General features: G+C 48.3%; 1 protein-coding gene across 1 annotated transcript in view; it reads right to left on the bottom strand.

Annotated features, from left to right (window-relative positions):
* Positions 1-23982, bottom strand: part of MAN1C1 (mannosidase alpha class 1C member 1) — a 149658-nt gene that overhangs the window by 84870 nt on the left and 40806 nt on the right. The window contains exon 2 of the mRNA XM_061148246.1: positions 5231-5327. Within this exon, the coding sequence (XP_061004229.1) occupies positions 5231-5327 (97 nt within the window). The remainder of the gene's footprint in view (positions 1-5230; positions 5328-23982) is intronic.

The raw sequence follows: 23982 nt of genomic DNA, 5'->3' as shown, positions 1-23982 counted from the left end.
ATTGTAAGCTGCTTAAATGAAAGGCTGAAAGGCACACTGCCTACCAGCGGGCTGCCCGCTCGTGATCTGCCATGGGCACCTGAGGGCTGCAGGGAAGGGCGGGAGGGATCAGGGCTGGGAAAGCCCTGGAGTCCTCGTGTGGGTCCCTGAGTCCAAGACACTTGGTCACAGCCCAGCAAAGTGGGAGAAGCGCACACTGTCCTAAGGGCCTTGCATCATCCTCAGAGCGGCTGAACTGGAGGCTTCATGTGCCAGGCATGGATATGAGCATTTCTCATGTATTAACTCATTCTGTTCTCAAAACAATCCTGTGAGTAGACATGACTGTCCCCACTTCATAGCTGGAAACTGAGGCCCAGAAAGGTTAAGAAACCTGCCTAAGGTCACACAGCTGGGAAGTGGCAGGGGAGCATGCAAGCCCAAGCCGTCTGGTTTCAGAGTCCGTGCTCTTCAGCTGACTTCTTTAATATTGCCCTAGGTTCTAGCAGCAGCCCCTATTACAGGTAAGGAGGCTGGGCCTCTGGGTACTGAGTGAGCCGCTATATTTTATAGCATCCCCAGCAGTGGCTTTATGGCAGGTTCCTCTACACGCCCCTCGAATATGTTCTTCAAGTGGCGGGCTCGCCTCTGTGACTTCACAGCGATGAGAGCATCGCTACTGCGTGCCGGGTGTGTCTGTGAGGAACAGGCCGTGTCCTCCCTGCTGGCAGCCAGCACTAGGGTCTTGAGGGCATTTTCTGGCAGGACCTGCAGAGCAGGACTGCGGTGAATTGAAAGCCACTTTAACACTCAATTGCTCAGGACACAAAAGCTAGCTTGAGTGGTGCCTCACCCAGAGGTCTGACTCTCCAAGTGAGAACACATTCAGGGAGGGACGCACGGGCAGCAAGGAGGGGAAATTCCGTTAGGTGAACCGCCCCATGCGGAGCTCAGGCTCCGCGTCCGATGATGTCCTTGCTGCATCCCCTGTAAGTCCTGCAGAGCCAGGCACTGGCGTGGACCCATCACTCCTCCCCGGATGCGGCTCTCCTGGTTCTGCAGGCCTGGGGAGGAGGCTGTCAGAGCCCACGCCAGACTGATACGCACCAGGATGCAGCTCAGGGACCCCAAACATCCACCCAGCTGGGCAGAGCAGCTGACCATGCCCCGCAGGGCTCAGCTTCCAGTGAGGTGACTGATGATGGAGGCTGCCAGAGCCTGGGAATGATGCTACCCATAAGCCCGTGTGAGTCCAGCAAAAGCAGCAGTGGTATGACAAGCAGCTTAATTCAGGCCAGTTCATCTCCTACCTCCTAGAGTAGTCTGGCTTCCAAGTCCCTCGTGGGTCCAACCCGAACTAGAACCTCCTCCAGGCTCCTCAAATGCCCCGAAACCCTCCTCCTCTGGGGGTGTTCCCATAAGCTCTGTATCATCAGATCCATCTGTGGCAATGATAAGCATAACTACCACCTAATAAGACAGTTCTGTTGGGAAGCCCTGGGCTGCGCTGGGGTAATGTTTTCCTTTTTTTTTTTTTTTAAAGATTTATTTATTTACTTTTTTTTTTGGCGGGGTGGGGGGGGCGGGTTGTGCTGGGTCTTCACTGCTGCACACAGGCTTTCCCTAGTTGCGGAGAGCAGGGGCATCTCCTGTTTCAAAGCATGGGCTCTAGGTGTGTGGGCTTCAGTAGCTGGGGCTCATGGGCTCTACAGTGTGGCCTCAGGAGGCACATGGGCTTAGTTGCTCCGTGGCATGTAGGATCTTCCCAGACCAGGGATCGAACCCATGTCCCCTGCATTGGCAGTCAGATTCTTAACCACTGGACCACTGGGGAAGCCCCTGGGGTAATGTTTTCATTAGTTCCACTTTACACAAAACTCAGGCTCAGAGAGAAATGTCTTGCCCAGGGTCACTCAGATAGGAAGTAGTGAAGTCAACCTGAACTTGCTGGGCTCCAGGGGTCCAGAACCACAAGCCAGAGAAGGCCTGTTGATCCCCTCTAGTTGTCCCTCGTTCTGAGAGCACCTAGATGACCCCAGAGGGGCCCCAAGGAAGGGTTCCCGGTGTACATCTTGGCAGAGCTGGTGGAGTTTTCGCTGTACCATTTACCCCTGCGTCCCCAGCAGTTAGCGCCCGACGTGGCGCTAAACAAGCAGCTGCTGAGTAAAAGAACAAGAAACCAAGACGAGCTGCTCCTTGCCCAGCGCCCGGGGCCCCGCGTGTGCTCCTTCCCCAGGAGACAGCCGCCCACTGCAGAAGGCAGGCCTCGCTTCACCACCAGGACTGCTGCGGGCATGGGGTGACGGGGCACCCAGGGCCTTGCCAAGGCCGCTCGTGGGAGACATGGGACCTCAGCCTCCCCTCCACGGGCTCACCTGGGCAACTGCCAACCACATTTATTACAGTGGAAATCTTAAATCACTCCCGTATACTTGGCCCTTTGCATGTTCCTACACTCTCATAGCAACCCGAGTGTGAAAGATGAGTGAACAGGGGCCCAGAGAGGCCAAGTGACTTGGACTTGGACACACAGACAGTTCAGGGTAGAGTGAGGACTGGCACCCGGGTCTCCTGGTTCAAGACCCAGCCTTCTTTGCGTTGTTCCAGGCTGCCCTCTCTCCTTCAGGCTCCGTGATGGGGAAGGGGTTGGAGGGTTGAGATGTACATCACAGGCCCTGAGCAATTTCATAAAATGGGACTTGGTTCAGCCCAGTTCCTCCCAGTAGTGTTCCCCATGGTGCTCCCACTATCCCCGTGAGTGGTCATAGCAGTAGCTATGCCCAACTCTGCAGTTTCAGAGATCAACAGCCTCCCGTCCACCTCCATCAATTTCCAGAATATCTGTACACTGTGTGGAGTGGTGAGGATTACCTCCCTCAATGACACTAGTAACCAAAGCTCTAACAGCTCTGATGAGAGCCACACTAGCCACCTTTCCCAGGGCTGATGTGGGTACTGGGGAAGGTCCATGATCTGGGCAGGGAAGGCAGTGAGCCTCCGAAACTATAATCCACACATTTCATATTTGAGGTTAAAGAAACATCTGCCTTCCTCCTTCCAACTCAGGAGTCCTCTCTCCAAACCTGTCCTAAGACAACATTTTGTGCACAAAGATGGTAATGATGTGCTATTTCTATTGGTGAAAAATTGGAAACAATATTTGTTCAACATTAGTGGAATGGTTAAATGAATTATGGCATGTCAATGCAATAACTGTATTCAATAAAAATATCCTTTTTTTTTTTTTTTTGGCCATACCACATGGCATGCAGGATTGCTTAGCTCCCCAGCCAGAGATCAAACCTGTGTCCCCTGCCATGGAAGCACAGAGTCTTATCCACTGGATGGCCAGAGAAGTCTCCCCATTAAAAATATTCTTTATGAAAAATTTTAAATGAGTTAAGGAAACACATGATGTAACATTAAGTTAAAAAAAGAAGGAACATAATATTATATAGAGAAGAGGGAAGAGAATACTGAAGAAAAGATTGAAAGGAAATAAGCCACAGCATGTTAAAAAGCAGAGACATTACTTTGCTGACAAAGGTCCGTCTAGTCAAAGCTATGGTTTTTCCAGTAGTCATGTATGGGTGTGAGGGTTGGACCATAAAGAAGGCTGAGTGCCAAAGAACTGATGCTTTTGAACTGTGGTGTTGGAGAAGACTCTTGAGAGTCCCTTGGACTGCAAGGAGATCAAACCAGTCCATCCTAAAGGAATTCAATCCTAAATATTCATTGGAAGGACTGATGCTGAAGCTGAAGCTCCAATACTTTGGCCACCTGATGTGACGAGCCGACTCATTGGATAAGACCCTGATGCTGGGAAAGACTGAAGGCAGGAAGAGAAGGGGACAACAGAGGATGAGATGGTTGGATGGCATCACTGACTCGATGGATATGAATTTGACCAAGCTCTGGGAGTTGCTGATGGACAGGGAAGCCTGGCGTGCTGCAGTCCATGGGGTCAGAAAGAGTCAGAAACAACTGAGCAACTGAACAACAACTCTAAGATGTCCACAGAGGCTGCATCTGTGTGTTAGAATGAGTTATTTTTTGCCAGCTTTACACTTTCGATACTTTCTCTTATCCCCTACATGCCTATCATAATTAGGGGAAAAAAAGCAACAGTCACCCCACATCACACCCTCCTGCCCAAAGGAAGTAAACTGTCTGAACAGCCAGAAGGGTCAGGATGCTGCCTGGCATAGATCCTGGGTCTCTTTTCACATAACAGAAATACGCATGGGAGGCTTTTCTTTGTAAACCTGCTTTTGAAATTTTTCTGGAGAATTTCATCTGACTTAGGTCTCTGGTTCTTGGCGTCAGGAGTCTGTGCTTCTGAGGAGTGGGAAATACAGGTGAGGAATTTCTGTCTCCAGCCCCGCCCCGCCCAAATAGCTCCTGTCATCCCAGGGACACGGGAGCCTGGTGGGCTGCCATCTATGGGGTCGCACAGAGTCGGACACGACTGAAGTAACTTAGCAGCAGCAGCAGCTCAGGGAAGAAGAAAGCCCGGTGCCTCCAGCACCTTCTCACGTGAAAGGCCTGCAGAGAAGGGAGCTGGCAGTTTGTCCAGGAATTACTTTTGAAACCTGAAGCCGTGCTTGCAATGAGGCACTCTGCAGACTCTCCAGCTGAGAGGGGCGTTCGAGGCTCTGGGCGAGGAGGATCTCGTGGCGGCAGAGGACAGAGAGGTCGGGCAGTGAGGCTGCTGATCAAACTCAAGCTGCCAACACGCGGCGGCACCCGTGGGGCTCCCTAACATGACTGCGTGTTCAGCAAGCCGGCCGGCGACAGACACGCCCCCAAGACCCTCAAGGCCACATGCATGCCCAGTTTTCAGAGGTATGTCTGGTTTCTCCAGGCAAACACCCCAGATCATTTTATAGCCGCTTGAAGGAGCGATTTAAACCCCATCCTCTGTGTCCTTCCGATCGGCACGCCTTCCCTGTGGAAGCACATGTCCATCACTCACTGTCCCCACTCACATTTCCAAGTCTGTCTGCTCTGCAAATTAACAACAGGTGGTGCATCTAAAGAAGAGTGTGACGTGAGGGAGAAGCATGTGGGTTTCCCTCAAACCTAGAAGGCTCAGCAACCTAGACAACCCCGAAGGAACTCACACTTAGGAGCCTCCAGGTCTGGACAAAGAGGGACACCGCTCAGGAGGCAAAATGCCAACAATAAAACTGTTCCCGAGGGGGACACTGCTTGGCCCCCAGGGGCAAGGGGTCTCCCGAGGTCAGCTCACCGAACATGTTGCCCTCGAAGCCGTCTCTGGTGAGGGGCCGGAGCTCGTTTTTCCCCATCGCGTAGCGCTTGTAGCTCTGCCAGGCGAACTGCATCATCTGTAAGGAAGAGCGGAAACAGAGCCTGAGCGTGGAGAGTCGCGGCAGCGCGGCCTCGACCCTGCAGCGGGATTTGAAACCACATTACGAAAACAATCGTCCACACTGAGAAAGACAACTTCCTCTCACCATCATTTTCATAGTTACACCTGGAAGACCATTCTCCTCAGACCACCCCATGCATCCTGCGTCTACCCACAGATTCCGCAGAGAAGACAACAAACGGTACTAAGTACATTCTGGCCGTCCGGATGTGAGTGCCACGGTGGAAAGACACCTCCTCCGTGAAGCCTTCTTGGACTTAAAGTGACCCTTTGAAGGGAAGGAAATGAAACTCCCCAAGGGATGTCTGTTAGAATCTAATAGAACCATCCCCTGTGGGAGGGATTAACTCCCCTTTTGTAGATAAGGAGACAGATGAAGACAGGAGGTAACCTGCCTGGGGTTACCCAGTGAGTCAGTGAGAATGCCAGGACCTGAGCGCATGCCCTCTGGCCCCGAAGTCTTATGTCTGTTCCCTGAAATCACTGCAGGAGTCTCCTTGAACTCCTCCAACACTTGGCTTCTCTGTCCCAGGCCCTGGCTGTCCCAGGCCTCCAAGCACCCCAACGGGTCACTTAGTTTTTGCTTCACTGGTTCTGGACCATGAACTCTTGGAAGCCATTAAACTATACTTTCTTTGCCGCGGTTTCCCCAAAGCACCCTGCACAGGGCTTGGCAATGAGTAACTGTCAGCCTTGTCTCCCAGTGCGTGCATGAGTTCTTACTGCGCTAAGTCACCAGTCATGACCGATTCTTTGCGACCCCATGGACTATAGCCCACAGGCTCCTCTGTCTGTGGGATTTTCCAGGCAAGAATACTGGAGTGGGTTGCCATTCCTTTCTCCGGGGGATCTTCCTGACCCAGGGGTCGAATCTGCATCTCTTACATCTCCTGCATTGGCAGGAGGCTTCTTTACCACGAGCGCCACCATTAGGTCAGTTACGTCAGCCCCTTGGGAGCATCACAGAAGCACCTTTGTCCCCTAACTGTGCTTAGCACTGGAGGCTGGAAGAATGCAAGGTGACAATTTGTCCCCAGCCCTGCAACCCCACCCCTCCCCAGGTCTGCCTTTTGTCTTTGATGGCAGGCTGAAGAAGGTAGACAGCTGAGCAGGCTCTGGGGTGACCATGGGGTTGAAGAAGGGGCCAGGCCAGGCAGTGGAGGCACTCCTGAGGGACAGGTAGGTGGGAGGCAGCCTGGACTAGTGGAAGGAACTCAGGCTTCCGGGCCAGGGAAGCCTGGGTTCTAATTCTCCCTCTGCCACTATCTCTTTGATTTTGGAAATCGACTTAAAGTCTCTAAGCCTCAGCTGCCTCATCTCTGAGGTGGGAATAACAAGGCCTGCTCTGCCACAATCCTGAAAGGTTTAAATGAAAGCAAGTAGCTGGAAATGCCCAGTTTTCAACCTGACATAGCAAGTGATCAATAAACACAAATCCTCCTTCCTGCTCAGTCTTTAAAATACCCATTGGGTTCTCCAAGCCTTATCCATCCACCCCTCCTCTCATCCACCTTATTAGTTCTCAGACTTGGACTGCATCTGTGCCACCTGGGGAGCTTGTTAAAACAGGCTGTTGGGCCCCATCCTTGAGTTTCTGATCCAGCAGGTCTGGGGTGGGACCTGAGATTTTTGGCTAAGACACTCCCCATGGTCCATGGGCTACACCTGAGAACCACTGGTCTACTGTGTGTGTTTATTTCTACTTCTCAGCTCACTTCCAGGCGCTGCCTGGCACCCTTCTGCTTTTCTCCTTCAGTCTCCCGGCCCACCTTCCTGCTTCAACTCTGTCTTTCTGGACAATGCCACCTGCACTCTCCATGATCTGCCACCCCTGGTGCCAAGCCATGTCTTCCAGGCACACCTAGGCAGTGACTACTGCCATGCCCACCACTGGGGCCCAAACGCAGACCCAGAGGGCAGACCTGCCAGGTCTATGACCTGCGCTCTCCATGAAATCATGATACTAGCATAATCTAGTATTCTCTCTCCACTTCAGAGATGACGAAACTGAGGCTCCAAGATGGAAGGTGGTCAGGGAGGCACCGTCAGCAGGACTGGTGGTGGATACAGCCCTTTCAACTCCCAGGCCGACAAATCCCACCTCCGCACTTGGCCTGATCTGTGGCTTCCCGTGAGACACACATGTGAATGTCATGGTAATGCATGCCAAGCGCTTGGCACAGGCTCTGAGTCCTGGTTCCATTCCTCTGTTATTTTCTACTTATCTTGAATTGGCAATAAGGGAAACTAATTGCTGGGTATGAGCGCTTAAGGGAGACCAGCCTCCTCCCTCAGGCTCTCTTATTTTGGGTGCGGCGGGGGGGGGTGCCCTCAATTAAGTCGTGGGGGAGGTGGCTGGTAGGGGAGCAGCAGGAGGCTGTTCCAACATAAATGGCAGCAGGATAGCAGGAGGGAGGTCGGGAGGGGGAGGGCCGAGCCCCACCCCAAGCCCCGCCTACTAGAGAGAGAGAGAGGGAAGTGGGTGTGCAGGAGTAATTAAGAGAACCATAGGTATCCACAGGCTCTCAAAGGAGCTGTCACTGCAGGGACGTGGGGATGTTTGGATCATGGCCCGTTCTCACAGTCCTCTCCATCAACGGAGGGGAAGGAAGGCACACACAATCCCTGCGTCACTGGGACAGGATTTGGAAGGCAATCAGAGCTGCTTGGTCACACACACACGTGCCCAAGGGCACACAGACCCTTGAAAGCTCAGCCTAGAGTCTGTACCTCGGGGTCGCCAGCCCAGGCGCTGGATGAGCAGGGGTGATGGGGAAAGGTCACAGCCAGGCAGTCTTTACTTCCCTTCCCCACCCGCCCTAACTGACCAGGAGGTCTGTCCTCTGCTTGCCGCAGTTTGGGGTACAGTCATTATGGGAGTGCTCCCCAGCCCCCTCCCTCCACTTCCCTGCCAACTGCTTATGTACTTTCAAGTCTCAGTGGAAATTTGAAAGAAGGTGTGTCTTCTGAGTAACAGAAGAGCTCAGAAGAAGGCGTGTGTCTCAAGCGGAGCCTCTGGGTGCGTGCTGGGCTTGGTCGCTCAGACATGTCCGACTCTTTGCGACCCCATGGATGGCAGCCCGCCAGGCTCCTCTGTCCATGGGGTTCTCCAGGCAAGAATACTGGAGTGGGTTGCCATGCCCTCCTCCAGGGGATCTTCCCAACCCAGGGATTGAACCCAGGCCTCCCACACTGCAGGTGGATTCTGTACCATCTGAGCCACCAGGGAAGCCCCAAGGGGAGCTTCATGGGCACCCAAATGTCCTGATGGACAAGTAGGATCGTGAGGACACAAGAGGAAGACCCTGAAACTGGTTCTGTGTGCCTTGGGCAACCCCTGGGCTTAGCTTTAGAGATGGACTGTCCCTGGCTTCCAGTGTAGGCAGTTCTAAGGCCTGAAAGGTGACCCGGCCATCTCTTGCCCCATGCAAGTTCCTTAATAAAAGGCTAAGTAATCTCTCTTTGAACACCGTGAGTGATGGGGTGCTCACCATCTTACTAGGCAGCTCATTCAACTGCAGAGTTTCACAAAGTTCTTAATCAGTCCAAATCTGCTTTTCCCTGCGGGCCATGTGGAAGACAGCTCATATGCTCCCACCACAGATCTTCATGCAGGAGGAGCCAACTCTCAAGCCACTGTAGGCTGCCTACTGGCCGCGGAACAGACCAGCTCCTTCAACAGTTCCCCTGATGGCAGAGCTCTGAGTCCCCTGAAACTGCAGGCATAGATCATAACGTTTTCCCAGGGTGCCCAGACTTTATTACCCATTTGTAAAGGTTGGTTTTTGGTAACAGACAGAAACCAAAGTGCAAACTCTCCCTGGTTACATCTGGACCAGACCTTGTGGATGTGGATTTGCCATTTGTCCTTAATAACTGCATGTCGTTGGGCTCTGCATACCATTCCGTGCTGTCAGGATCTTTCTGGAACCAGATCTTATCATTCAATGTGTGTGTGTCTGCCTGTTTTGGGTATTTTGCCTGCTTTGATGGCTCTGCCATCTGCGTCTCCCCCAAGTTTTGGACAGAAATATTCAATGGCTGGGCGGAACACAGAAGCAGGGAAACAGCAGCAGGGGCCCTTCACCTGACTCCAGCCCTGCCCTCTGAGTGTTATCTGTCAACACGGGAGGAATCTGCCAGACAATCAGTCCAAGCTCCGCGTCTCCATTTTGTGTACAAAGATATTGTGAAGGACAGGGCTGAAATACAAAAAACACTCTGTCCCGGTACAGAGAAAATAGATGGTTTTTTTCTTTTAAAGAGAAATCAGGGGTTAGACGGGTATGATCTGCTCTTAGAGAACCCATTTTGGCCCCTATGGGTCCCCCTTTTTCGGTTCTAAATGCTTGCAACTCATCAACTTAAAAACCTATCAGTTCCACTAGGATGGCTGTAATCAACAAGATGGACAATAACAAGTGTTGGCCAGGCTGTGAAGAAATTGGAACCCTCATCAATTGCTGGTGGAAATGAAAATGGCTGCAATTGCTTTGGAAAACAGTTTAGCATAAAAAGTTAAATACAGAGTATCATGTGACCTAGCGACTACACTCCTCCGTGTAGACCTGCACAGAACAGAGTTAACACAGCGGGCCTGAGACTTCTATCCCTAGAAAGGCCCTGCTCGCACATTTGGCCCTTGGCTGGTGTCTGGGAACTTGGGTTTAGTGAGTGTTCTCACCATTCTCTGATAGGTAAGGGTGGTTTACTGCACCCGGGCACAAACAATATGGTGTATGCTGAACACCTGCTTTCCTTCTGGGAGTCTGGAATTTTGGTATGTGTTAGGCGGGAGGTTCTTCCGTGAAAGTGAAGTCGCTCAGTCGTGTCCAACTCTTTGCGACCCTGTGGACTGTAGCCTACCAGGCTCCTCCGACCATGGGATTCTCCAGGCAAGAATACTGGAGTGGGTTGCCATTTCCTTCTCCAGGGGATCTTACCCAACCCAGGAATAGAACCCAGGTCTCCCGCATTAAAGGCAGACGCTTTAACCTCTGAGCCACCAGGGAACACCAGCCCCCAATAGAACTTTGGGCATTAAGCCTCTAATGAGCTTCCCTGGTGAACAGCGTCTCACACCTGTCGTCCCAATTCAGTGCTGGAAAAATGAAGTGTGTTCTGCTTGACTCCATCCAGAGAGACTCCCCCGAGCTGGGCCTGGTTTCCCCTGGGCTTCCTGCATGCACATTTCCTCTTTGCCAATTTTGCTTTGTGTCCTTTCAGTGCAGTAAATCAGCCAGGGGCAGGACTGTGTGCCAGGTCCTCTGAACCATCCTGGTGAACCACTGAAACTAGCTATGATGGTGTGAACCCTGACACATACCCTAGAAAATTAAAGACATATGTCCACACAGAAAGTTGTACACGAATGTGCATAGCACCACTATTGGTAATAGCCCCGAAGTGCAAACAACCCAAATGTCCATTGACTGAGGAATGAATCAACAAAATATGTTGTTGTTTAGTCACTCAGTTGTGTCTGACTCTTGGTGACCCCATGGACTGCAGCACGCCAGGCTTCCCTGTCCATCACCAATTCCCCGAGCTTGCTCAAACTCATGTCCACCGAGTCAGTGATGCCATCCAACCATCTCATTCTCTGTCGTCCCCTTCTCCTCCCGCCTTCAATCTTGCCTAGCATCAGGGTCTTTTCCAATGAGTCAGTTCTTCTCATCAGGTGGCCAGTATTGGAGCTTCAGCTTCAGCATCAGTCCTTCCAATGAATATTCAGGACTGATCTCCTTTAGGACTGACTAGTTTGATCTCCTTGCAGTCCAAGTGACTCTCAAGAGTCTTCTCCAACACCACAGTTCAAAAGCATCAATTCTTTGGCACCAGCCTTCATTATGGTCCAACTCTCACATCCATACATGATTACTGGAAAAACCATAGCTTTGACTAGATGGACCTTTGTCGGCAAAGTAATGTCTCTGCTTTTTAATATGCTGTCTAGGTTGGTCATAGCTTTTCTTCCAAGGAGCAAGCATCTTTTAATTTCATGGCTGCAGTCACCATCTGCAGTGATTTTGGAGCTTAAGAAAATAAAGTCTGTCACTGTTTCTATTGTTTCTTCATCTATTTGCCATGAAGCGATGGGACCAGATGCCATGATCTTAGTTTTTTGAATGTTGAGTTTTAAGCCAGCTTTTCTACTCTCCTCTTTCACCTTCATCAAGAGGCTCTTTGACTGATGAATGACTGATGAATGAATCAACAAAATGTGCAAATAGATATTATGCAATGGAATATTATTTGGCCATAAAAAGGGATGCAGTGCTGATACCTGCTCCAGCATGGACGAACCCTGAAACCACTGAGCTGAGTGGAAAAGGCCAAATACAAAAAGCTGCAGAGATTTGATTTATATGAAATATCCAGGGTAGGCAAATTCATGCCAACAGAAAGTAGATTAATGGTTACATGGACTGGGGAAAAGGACACAGAGAATGATTAGTAACGGGGATGGGGTCTTTTGGGGGTGATGAAATGTTTTAAAATTGATTGTGATAATGACTGTACAACTCTGGGAATACACTTAAATCCACTGGATTTTACACTTTAAAATGGTGAATTTTATTATATGTGAATTGTAACTCAATAAAGCTGTTATTAATATATAATTTTAAAAACTATTAATGTGGACAAACAGATATCACATGCCATTTAGTACGCCATTTCAGTGGTAATCTTTCCAAAAATGCAAACCTGAACTGAATCATGAGGAAAGGTCAGACAAACTCAAATTGAAGGACAACTTACAACATAAAGGGAAGCCTGGTGGTGTAGCAGTAAAGAATCTGTCTGCCAAGCAAGAGATGCAGGTTCGAACCCTAGGTTGAGAAGACACCCTGGAGGAGGAAATGACAATCCATTCCAGTATTCTTGCTTGGGAAATCCCACAGACAGAAGGAGCCTGGCAGGCTACAGTCCATGGGGTTGTAAGAGTTGGACATGACTTAGTGACTAAACCACCACCATCACCACTACAACATAAATGGCCTTTACTCTTCAAACACATCAATGTCATGAAAGAAAAGACAAGACTGAGGAATTGTTCCAGCTAAAGGAGACTAAAGTGACATGAACTAAATGCAATGCATGATCTTGGATGTGATGCTGGAGCAGAAATAACAACAACTACTATTATTATTATTATTATTATCATCGCTACTATAAAGGACAATTGTCAAGATAATTGACAAAATGTGAATGACGTAATCAGATAGCATTGTATCAATGTTAATTTTCTGGCTTTACTGTGGTTATGGAGAAAACTAGAATGAATCTTTTGGAGATACACAGTTAAGTATTTAGGAGTAAGAGCCATTATGCTTGCAACTTATTCCCAGATAGTTCTGAAACCTGCATGCACACGTGGGTGTGTGTGTGTGTGTGTGTGTGTGGAGAGAGAGTACACACAAAGTGAACAGAGTAAAACACTAACATTATGCTGAAGCTGAAGCTCCAATACTTTGGCCACCTGATCCGAAGAACTGACTCATTGGAAAAGACCCTGATGCTGGGAAAGATTGAAGGCGGGAGGAGAAGCAGACGACAGAGGATGAGATGGTTCATGACATCACTGATTCAATGGACATGAGTTTGAGTAAGCTCCAGGAGTTGGTGATGGACAGGGAAGCCTGGCGTGCTGCAGTTCATGGGGTCACAAAGAGTCGGACACAACTGACAGACTAAGCTGAACTGAACTGAACTCAGAGGAATCTGGGTGAAGGATAAATATGAATCTCTGTAGTTTTTTTGCAACTTTTCTAAAAGTCTGAAATTTTTTCCCATAACTTTATTTTTTAGTTTTTGGCCACACTGTGTGGCATGCAGGATCTTAGTTCCCTGACCAGGGATCAAACCCATGTCCCCTGCAATGGAAACACAGTCTTAACCACTGGACCACCAGGGAAGTTGCTGATGTTCTTTTTTAAAAAATATTAGGGAACGTTGCAGGATGTCGATGTCACTTTCACCCAAATTTATACATTACAGAATTCTGTTTTCCTCCACTTTTATAAATTACGACAAAATGTTGCTGCCAGTCTCCTGTGGCTCCTCTTACCCCTCAGTTCCTCAAAAGCCCTACTGGGCTTTCCCATCCCCTTCACCAAGCCTGGCCTGCCCACGCTGGTCAGAAGATGGAGCAAATGAAGAACCCATAATTTTGGTTTCTCTTTTTATCATTATCTTACTGTATTCAAACGAGGTGCCCATCCTTACTCTATTCTTCCTGCTCCAAAGCTAAACTAAAATGCATCTTTTGTGGTGCAAAGCATTTTTCTAAAAGTTCCAGGTCAGTCTGGGCTCAGCAACCCCATGCCCTTTTCTCGTATCTCTGGGTCACTCCTTTCACTTGAGCTCGGTTCTGTGCCCGGTACTTCCTTCTTCCACCTACATCCTTTCCAATAGTTTAAAAAACAAGGTTGATCTAGCTATCTATCTACCTACCTATCTATCTTTTCATGAAACCAAGGTATGCAAGCTCATTGCAGAAAAACAGAGAGAAGGAAAACAATCACATATCACTTAAATATTATAACCACCATTCCCATTGGGTAGTCTTTCTTTTCACTCTTTTTCATTCATCTTCTCTTTTTCCCGTGATGGTGACATAAACATCTTCCATTTTATTACAAAGCCTTTGTAAACGTCATTTTAGCTAGCTATATAATAGGCTGGCAAGCAGGTTCAGCATTAGTTACTTAACCTTCCTTCCATATAATTGGACATGGCAGTGTTTTTTCTACATTGGGATTATTGCAAATAATGCCTTCATGGATATCTTTGTTCATACTCCCTTCTCTATATTTCAGGTAAATTCCTTAGGACAGAGCCTCTAAGAAATTACCGGGAAAAAATAAAAACTTCTTAATAAGTACATTCTCTTTTAAAGATCAAACCCAGACAGCTTGTTTTACCCACCACTGGGCAAAACTTCATGAACAGGAAAGTGAAAGTCGCTCGGTCGTGTCTGACTCTTTGCAATCCCATGGACTATTATACAGTCCATGGAATTCTCCAGGCCAGAATACTGGAGTGGGTAGCCTTTCCCTTCTCTAGGGGATCTTTCCAACCCAGAGATCAAACTGAGGTCTCCTGCATTGCAGGTAGATTCTTTACTAGCTGAGCCATAAGGGACACCCAAGAATACTGGAGTGGGTAGCCTATCTCTTCTCCAGCAGATCTTCCTGACCCAGGAATTGAACCGGGGTCTCCTGAATTGCAGGCAGATTCTTTACCAACTGAGCTATCAGGGAAACCCTCATGAATAGGAAAGTATACAACAATTTTGTGAATACATGAAGTATTTGCTTGGGAAGATAAAGCGAACAGTACTCATGATCATTGCTCATATTGTTCAGCTCTTTGAACACTTCCTTAATTTGATTGGACAGTTCAGTGGGCTTGACAGGTATTGTTCCCAATTAAAAATAACCATGCAAGGGATAAAGTATGAGATGTAAAGTATGAAACAAGTGTTAAAAATCATGTTTCCAAGGAAGGAGAAGGTGAGATGAATGGAGAGAGTAGCATGGAAACATGTACACTACCATATGTAAACTAGATAGCCAATGGAAGTTTGCTGTATCACACAGGGAACTCAAACTGGGACTCTGTAACAACCTGAAGGGGTGTAAAAGGATGGGAGGTGGGAGGGAGGTTTCAAGAGGGAGGGGACATATATACACCTATGGCTAATTCGTGTGATGTATGGCAGCAAACAAACCAATATTGTCAAGCAAGCATCCTTCAATTAAAAATAAATTTTTAAAAACTGTGTTTCCTGGGTATTCCCTAGGGGTCCAATGGTTAAGGACTCTGTGCTTCCACTGCAGTGGGCCTGGGTTTGATCCTGATTGGGGAAACTAAGATTCCACAAGCCAAACAGCCAAAAAAAATTATGCTTCTAAATATTTAGTGATAGAAACTAAATATCACTATATATCGAGAGAGACACACCAAGATGCTTGTTATATAATATTAGTTGGAAAAGCAGGACACCGAGTTATATGGCATGAAGATCACTGGATTATTATTGGTATTTTAAAGGAGAAAGACCGGAAGCATATGCACAAAAAATGTTGACAGTGGTTATGTCAGATAGTGAGTGGTTTAGTGGTCATTTTTTCTTTGTTTTGACCTATATTTTCTGGATTTTCTACCACAAATATCTATAAATGTTTGTAAGGTGAAAATGAAAGACTTAAATGCAAAGCAAGGAAAAATGATACAATGCTTCTCCTAAGTCAAAGGGAGTGCATGACTGATTAGCCAAGGGGTGGATGGGAAGGAGTGGGTTTTGACAGAGTAGAGGCCTTTACAGCCAGGAGTCAGAAAGGGCCCAACCAGCAAGACAAACAACATACACAGAAGCAGAGAGCCAGAACCTCATGGTCAGACAGGATTTAACGCCAGAGACGTTACCTGTTTGCCCCACGTGAGATCAGACAAGGAAAGTGACTTGTCATCGCCTAGATGCGTAAGTTAATAGCGCAGGGATGGTCGTGTTTCCAAAAAGATGGGCCAGGACAGTGAAGCAGCTGATGTAGGCAGGGGCAGCCTGAGCTACAGCAAGAGAAATCTGGGACAGACTCAAAATGTGGCTGTAAGAACCAACAGACAGGAGAACTAAACACCTCTGCCCCCACTGGGATCTGGAAATACACACCAGGCAGTCATCATCTCTGTGTGTGTGTGTGTGTGTGTGTGTGTGCATCCATGCATGTCCATGCTGGAGACAGAGGCAGCTCCGGATGGTCTCTGGAAGCCCCTCCCTTCCAGCAGCCTATGATTTATAGATTCAAAGAACACCTAACAATAGACCACAAAGCGTCCCCTTTGCCGAGCTCTGCAGAGGCAGGCAACAAAGCTCCACTGATGGAGAGACAGGCAGAGCAATTGGAGCCGAATCCTAAGACACCTCTTCAGTTCTCTCTCAAACAAAAGCTGTTCTTGTCCACCTGAACAAATTGCAATGACATGAAATCGTACAATGAAAAATATTTACAAGTTTGAGGCAGACGTTTTTATTTTGCTTAAGATGTTCTTTCTCCCTGTCTCAGAGTTCTAGAATCCTGTCCTGCAGAAAACTAGAATCCATGGCTATCGCCCTGCACAGACACCCACCCCAGCCTAAGGAGCCCCCAAACAACAGAGCCAAGACAGAAAGGATGTGTTTGAGGAGACAAGGAAATGGTAATACTGGAAGACTGTCTGGAGAGTGGAAAACTGGACAGAAAGTTTGTCTCGGAAAGTTCTCTGGCGGCAGCTAGGGAGAAAGGAGCGATCACTGAAATAAGTGAGACATCCTCCCCTTTTTAAAATAAAGCATGCGCACAGACAGATCAGGGCTGGCAATGACCCAGAAGCACAGATGCAACATCACAAAGCTGCCAAGAAGGGAAATGGATTTTCCCAGTCATTAAAATGCTCACACGGTGACTTGCAGCCTTATTGGCGTCTCCCAGCAGTGACACCTGGCCCGTCTGCAGGGGCTGAGCAGGAAAGGGCTTGGTCTCCAACCATCCCAGGAGCTAATGATCACACAGATTAAGAGATTAGAATGTTCGGTCGATTTTGTTCCCCTTCATTTTCAGTACGGCCCAGGGAAACAGCTGACAGCTTGGTACTAACAACCATCCACATTAGATTTCTCAATTCACCCCCATTGATAGGTCCCCCACAAAATGATCTGATTGACAACTGCAGAGACATCTGTGAATGCACGTGACCCCTGGTCCCTGGTTCAGAAGCAGACGCAGGATGGGGTCTGGTTGTGCTGGGGGGGGGGGGAGGGGCAGGTGGGGAATAGACGGAGAGGTGCTACCTCCAACCCTCTCACTTCTGGGTTTGCTTGAGCTATTGGGCAAAGGGAGGAGGAAGTGAAAATGTGAAATAACTTCCGACCTATCTGAGGTCCAGACGGCTCTCCCACATCCTGCCCAGGGTGGGATTCAGATTTGAGTATCTTCAGAAATCTCCCGCCATCTGCAGCTGTTCTAAGGCACCATGGCTGAGAGTGTGGGCCCTGGAGGCAGATAGACCTCTGCTATTCAATGTGGTCCAGGGACCAGCAGCAGGGCAAATCCGGGGAGCACGTTAGGAATGCAGCATATTGGGGCCCATCCCAGACCTGCTGAACCAAAGCCAGCGTTTAACAAGATCTCCAGGTGATCCACTTTCTTTGATTTCAGTCTGAATTTGGCAATAAGGAGTTCATGATCCGAGCCACAGTCAGCTCCTGGTCTTGTTTTAACTGACTGTATAGAGCTTCTCCATCTTTGGCTGCAAGAATATAATCAATCTGATTTCGGTGTTGACCATCTGGTGATGTTCATGTGTAGAGTCTTCTCTTGTGTTGTTGGAAGAGGGTGTTTGCTATGACCAATGAGTTCTCTTGGCAGAACTCTATTAGCCTTTGCCCTGCTTCATTCTGTACTCTAAGGCCAAATTTGCCTGTTACCCCAGGTGTTTCTTGACTTCCTACTTTTGCATTCCAGCCCCCTATAATGAAAAGGATCCAGTCCCCTATAATGAAAAGGACATCTTTTTTGGGTGTTCACTCTAGAAGGTCTTGTAGGTCTTCATAGAACTGTTCAACTTCAGCTTCTTCAGCGTTACTGGTCAGGGCATAGACTTGGATTACCGTGATACTGAATGGTTGGCCTTGGAAACAAACAGAGATCATTCTGTCATTTTTGAGATTGCATCCAAGTACTGCATTTCAGACTCTTTTGTTGACTATGATGGCTACTCCATTTCTTCTAAGGGATCCATGCCCACAGTAGTAGATATAATTGTCATCTGAGTTAAATTCACCCATTACAGTCCATCGTAGTTTGCTGATTCCTAGAATGTCGATGTACACTCTTGTCATCTCTTGTTTGACCACTTCCAATTTGCCTTGATTCATGGACTTAACATTCCAGGTTCCTATGCAATATTGCTCTTTATAGCATCGAACCTTGCTTCTATCACCAGTCCCATCCACAACTGGGTGTTGTTTTTGCTTTTGCTCCATCCCTTCATTCTTTCTGGAGTTATTTCTCCACTGATCTCCAGTATGATATTGGGCACCTACTGACCTGGGGAGTTCATCTTTCAGTGTCCTATCTTTTTGCCTTTTCATACCATTCATGGGGTTCTCAAGGCAAGAATACTAAAGTGGTTTGCCATCCCCTTCTCCAGTGGACCACATTCTGTCAGACCTGTCCACCATGACCCATCCGTCTTGGGTGGCCCCACATGGCATGGCTTAGTTTCACTGAGTTAGACAAGGTCCCATCACTTCATGGTAAATAGATAGGGAAACAGTGGAAACAGTGTCTGACTTTATTTTGGGGGGCTCCAAAATCACTGCAGATGGTGATTGTAGCCATGAAATTAAAAGACATTTACTCCTTGGAAGGAAAGTTATGACCAACCTAGGCAGCATATTGAAAAGCAGAGACATTACTTTGTCAACAAAGGTCTGTCTAGTCAAGGCTATCGTTTTTCCAGTGGTCATGTATGGATGTGAGAGCTGGACTATAAAGAAAGCTGAGCGCAGAAGAATTGATGCTTTTGAACTATGGTGTTGGAGAAGACTCTTGAGAGTCCCTTGGACTGCAAGGAGATTCAACCAGTCCATTCTAAAGGAAATCAGTCCTGAATATTCACTGGAAGGACTGATGCTGAAGCTGAAACTCCAATACTTTGGCCACCTGATGTGAAGAGTTGACTCATTGGAAAAGACCCTGATGCTGGGAGGGATTGGGGGCAGGAGGAGAAGAGGATGACAGAGGATGAGATGGCTGGATGGCATCACCGACTCAATGGACATGGGTTTGGGTGAACTCTGGGACTTGGTGATGGACAAGAAGGCCTGGCATGCTGTGGTTCATGGGGTCGCAAAGAGTCGGACACGACTGAGCGACTGAACTGAACTGAACCAGGTGATCCAAACGCACATTAAAATTTGAGAAGCTGCTCTAGGGCTCTGCCACCTACCGGCTGTGTGGTCTTGAGTGAGTGACTTGACCTCTCTGAGTGTCAGTTTCCTCATCTGTAAAAGGACAGGAGCATTTAATCCTTATGATAACCCTGGGAGTAAATAAGGTAACACACACAGAGGGCTTAGCACAGCAGCTGGTATATAATACGTGCTCAGTCAAAAGCAGCCATAGGATGACTGCTCCCTTTTAATTTATCTACCAACTCTCTCTCCGCTCACTTCTCTCTGCACCACCTCTTGAATCTATACCCTCCCACCTCTCTGGGGGACTCCCGCAGCAGCCTCCAATCTGGCCTAGAGGACCCTCTTTGGCCTCTTACACAGTGCCCCACACTATAGCCACAGTGATTATTCAAAGTGCAAATTTATTCACATCTCTACCCCACCCCACACACACACTTCAAGATTTCTAACACTCCCTGTGAGGCCCACAGGTACAGCAAGAATGGGTGAGACACTTCCCTACCGCACACGTGTATGCTCTTGGTGCGGGGTCTGAAGGCAGACAAAAGAAGCTGATGGAGACAGTCACAAGCAACTCTGAGCTCTGCCACTGTACTGAGGTTGGCCCCCCAACTGTAAAGTGAAGGGCCCTTCCCACCCTAGTCAATCAAAGACGGGGCCTCGGGGTGGAGGCAGGAGATGGGGACAAAGGTGACTGACAACAGGAAAGACCACAGCACATCTGTGAGTGAAATTCCAAGGGGAAATCATTCACTGAGGCCACTTGGAAGAAACTGAAGTCTAAAAACCACCCAAGTGCAGCCAGCTCTGCCATTTCCACTGTGCTTTGCCTTCTTGATTTGAGTCTTATGATCCTGTGGGTGAGGTAGGGTGGATGTCATCATCACTCCCATTCTACAGAGAAAGAAACTACACTTACACACACATGCACTTACGGAACATACAGCATGTGCCAAGCACCATGATAAGGGCGCTTGTATGTACTAGCACATATAGTTCTTGCCACAGCTCTGAGAGGCCTTCTCAAGGAGGAGCTAAGGCAAGGAGGATAAGAGCCTGGCTTTGGGTCCCGGACTTCCCTAGCTGTGTGCCTTTCCTTAGACAAGATACTTAACCTCACTGTGCCTCAATGATCTCATTTGTTTAAAGATAATGATACTGTTATATTATGCTTAATATATATATATTAAGTGGGTCATCAGTGTTTCACACATATGTCAATTCTTTAAATCTTCGCGCTAACTTTATAAGGTTAGTATATCATTACTCCCATTCTCGTGTGAGGAAACTGAGGCACAGGCCCAAGTGTCACATCAAGCAAGTGGCAGAGCCAGGATTCACACCCAGACAGTCTACACTCTTGGTCACAGTACCCTACACCTCTCATGTGCTGTGCTTAGCCGCTCAGTTGTGTCCGACTCTTTGCGACTCCATGGACCACAGTCCGCCAGGCTCCTCTGTCTGTGGGGATTCACCAGGCAAGAATGCTGGAGTGGGTTGCCATGTCCTCCAGGGGATATTCCCAACCCAGGGATCGAACCCGGTCTCCCACATTGTAGATGGATTCTTTACTGACTGAGCCATCACAGAAGCCCAAGAACAGGGGGATGGGTAGCCTATCCCTTCTCCAGGGGATCTTCCCAACTCAGGAATGGAACCAGGGTCTCCTGTATGGCAGGTGGATTCTTTACCAGCTGAGCTGCCAGGGAAGCCCATGCCTCTCACAGAATGGAGCGATTACCATGCCTGCCTCCAGCAGGGCTGTAAGGATTGCAGTCGTCCCTTAATGGCCAGGACCTCCCACAGATATCAATATCCACAGATGCTCCAACCCCTTATGTAAAATGACTTGGTACAGTTGGTCCTCCTTATCTTTGGGTTCTGCATCCATGGATTCACGAACCTCAGAATGAGTCTTGGTTGGCTGAATCCACGGATGTGAAACCCATGGATACGGAGGGCCAAGTGTAATTACAAGGCTAGGCATTCGGCACAGCTCCCAGCGAGAGAAAACCCTGTTGAAAGCATCAGCACTGGTGGCTGCGGCCGTGGGCTCCACATTCATTATCTTTCCAAGACTGGAAAAGGCAGCACCATACATCTGAAACCTCCGAGTCCTCTGGAGTCTCTTTCAACTCCACACTTCATGTTCACTCTAGAGCAAGTCTGTCGATGATATCTCTGATTCATCTCTTTCCCAGCTGCCTCCCAGCCCACCACTGTCCCTTAACCTCAGCACAGTCTCCCTGCTTCCTCTCTTGCCCCTGCTCCTGCATCCTTGGTCTATATATCCACCAGAGTAAGCCCTTTAAAAATGCAAGCTATTAGGGACTTCCCTGGTGGTCCAGTGGCTAAGACTCTGTGCTCCCAATGCACGGACCCCGGTTCAATCCCTTGTCAGGGAACTAGATCCCATGTGCTGCAACTAAGAGTTTGCAACCTATAACTAAAAAAAAAAAAAAAAAAAAGTAAAGATACTATGTGCTACAACTAACACCTGGTACTGCCAAATAAATAAAAGAAAAAATCATTTTAAAATGAATAAAAATAAAAATTGTCATTGTTTTTGTTCAGTCGCTCAGTCATGTCTGAATGTCTGTGACCCCATGGACTGCAGCACGCCAGGCTTCCAAGCCATTAAATGTCATTTCTGTGTAAGAGCTTCCAAGAGCTTTCCAAGGCAACGTGCCTGAAAGGCTTGCCTCTGACCACTTCCCAGGCCCCATTCTCCAAGCTTCAGCCTTTGGATAATATCTCAAATGCACACAGCACCTTCCCACCTAGGGCTTCAGAATAATGGCCCCCAAAGGTGCCCATGTCCTAATCCCTGGAACTGGTAAGTGTGTATGGTAAAGTGGAACTAAGTTTTTAGATAGAATTAATATTAGTAATCAGCTGATCTTGAGAGGGGGACATTAGCTTGTGTCATCCAGGTAAGCCCAGTGGAATCACGGGGTCCTTAGAAGTGACAGAGGGAGGCAAGAGTGTTAACATGGTGAGATGTGAAAAAGACTCCACCGGCCATCACTGGCTTTGAGGATGGAGGAAGGGGCCATAAGCCAACGAATCTAGGGAGCCTCCAGGAGCTGCAAAAGGCCAAGGAATGGATTTTCCCCTGGAGCCTCCAGGAAGGAATGTGACCTGACCAACACCACCTTGATTCTAGCTCAGAAAGCCACTCCTGTTAGACTTCTGATCTCCAGAAGCATAAAAGAATAAATCTGTGGCTTTAAGTCATTGAGTTTGTATGATTGGTGACTACAACAATAGGAAACTAATATACTACTTCAGCACCTTAGCATTTCCCAATGAAAAACTGAATGAACAAACCCCACTCGGCCTCCAAACCACTTTCCACTCCACGATAGCCCTTTTTCTGCAAAAGGAGTTCTAAGGTTCTGGAGCATAGGTACCAGCATTCTGGAATTCACTGTCCTACAGCCTCTTGCCTTCCATCAGTGACAGTACTTCAGACTTCTGCAGGATAATAATTTCTTTCATGTCTGCCTCCCCTGCCCTTGAACTCTGTGAACTATTCACCAACGCAGCCTCAACCTCCTAGCACGAGGCTGGCCCAACAGAGGAAGTCAACAAAGCACATTAGTAATAATAATGGCTATGTGTGTTACCTCTGTTATCCAGTGGTGGACATGCACCAAGCCTGTGTGGAGCCCTGGGCTAAGCCTTTCAGGAGCATTTCACCCTACACCAACCCTGCAGGGTGGGTTAGCTTTGTGTTCTCCCTATTTCATAGGGTGAAGGAAGCAGCTGAGTCCTGAAGGGTTAAGTAACTTGCCCAAGGATGCAGAACAAACGGTGGCAGGGCCAGGCAATGGATCCAAGAAGACGGCATGGGAGTCTGCACGCTTAATCACAACAGCACACTGCTTCCCACTCTACAGCCTTCCCAGGCAAGATGAGCGTCTCCTGTTCCCAGCATTTGGGGGCCTGTAGCTGGCATGTGGCAGAGCCAGTGTTTGAAGCTGGGGTCTGACTGATTCAAAAGGCTGTGTCCCTTTCCATCTCACTAGGCTGCTTCACTGTCCAACGAGTGAACGAACAAAACATCAACCCGGCACCTCTGGATGGCACGTGGCACACAGAATCAAAACGAGGACCGGCTGCTGACTAGTGCCACGCGGCCCACCCTGAGGACCGTTTCTTTTTGAAAACAAGCACTGTCCAAATTTCTAGTTCCTGAAGGCTCAGTCTGCTAAAAAGGAGGGATGACCTGCTTTAAAGCTGCCCCAGCAGAGGCTGCGGCCTCTGAAAACGTGAGAGAGGCAGAGCCAGTTCTTTGTCTAAATGTTAACAATTTTTAAAAAGAAAGGGGAAAAAAACAGGTTTATGTGAAAACAGGAACATACCAAAGGGAGCAGTAGAGAGATCGTGACTGAAGTGCGGAGAGAAGTCATCTCTGTTGCCAGGTTGTCTAGGGAGGTAATGCCATTTGAAATCTGGAATATAAGCCTTGACAACCAGTTTCTTAAGGCTGTTAGTGGCCCCTGTGACAGCAAGGGGCCTCGGTGACCTGTTTCAAGGTCTTTGGGGTATGCATGGAGACCTTCAGCCTAGGATGAGAACAAAAGACTTCAGGAGGACAGGAGTCTTGTTTTCTAGGCAGTGTTACCATCTCTTGAGGAAC

The sequence above is a fragment of the Dama dama genome, chromosome 8 (assembly GCF_033118175.1).
Source record: "Dama dama isolate Ldn47 chromosome 8, ASM3311817v1, whole genome shotgun sequence".
Lineage (NCBI taxonomy): Eukaryota > Metazoa > Chordata > Mammalia > Artiodactyla > Cervidae > Dama > Dama dama.
The sequence above is the reverse complement of the archived record's forward strand: the minus strand, read 5'-3'. Positions and strand labels throughout refer to the sequence as shown.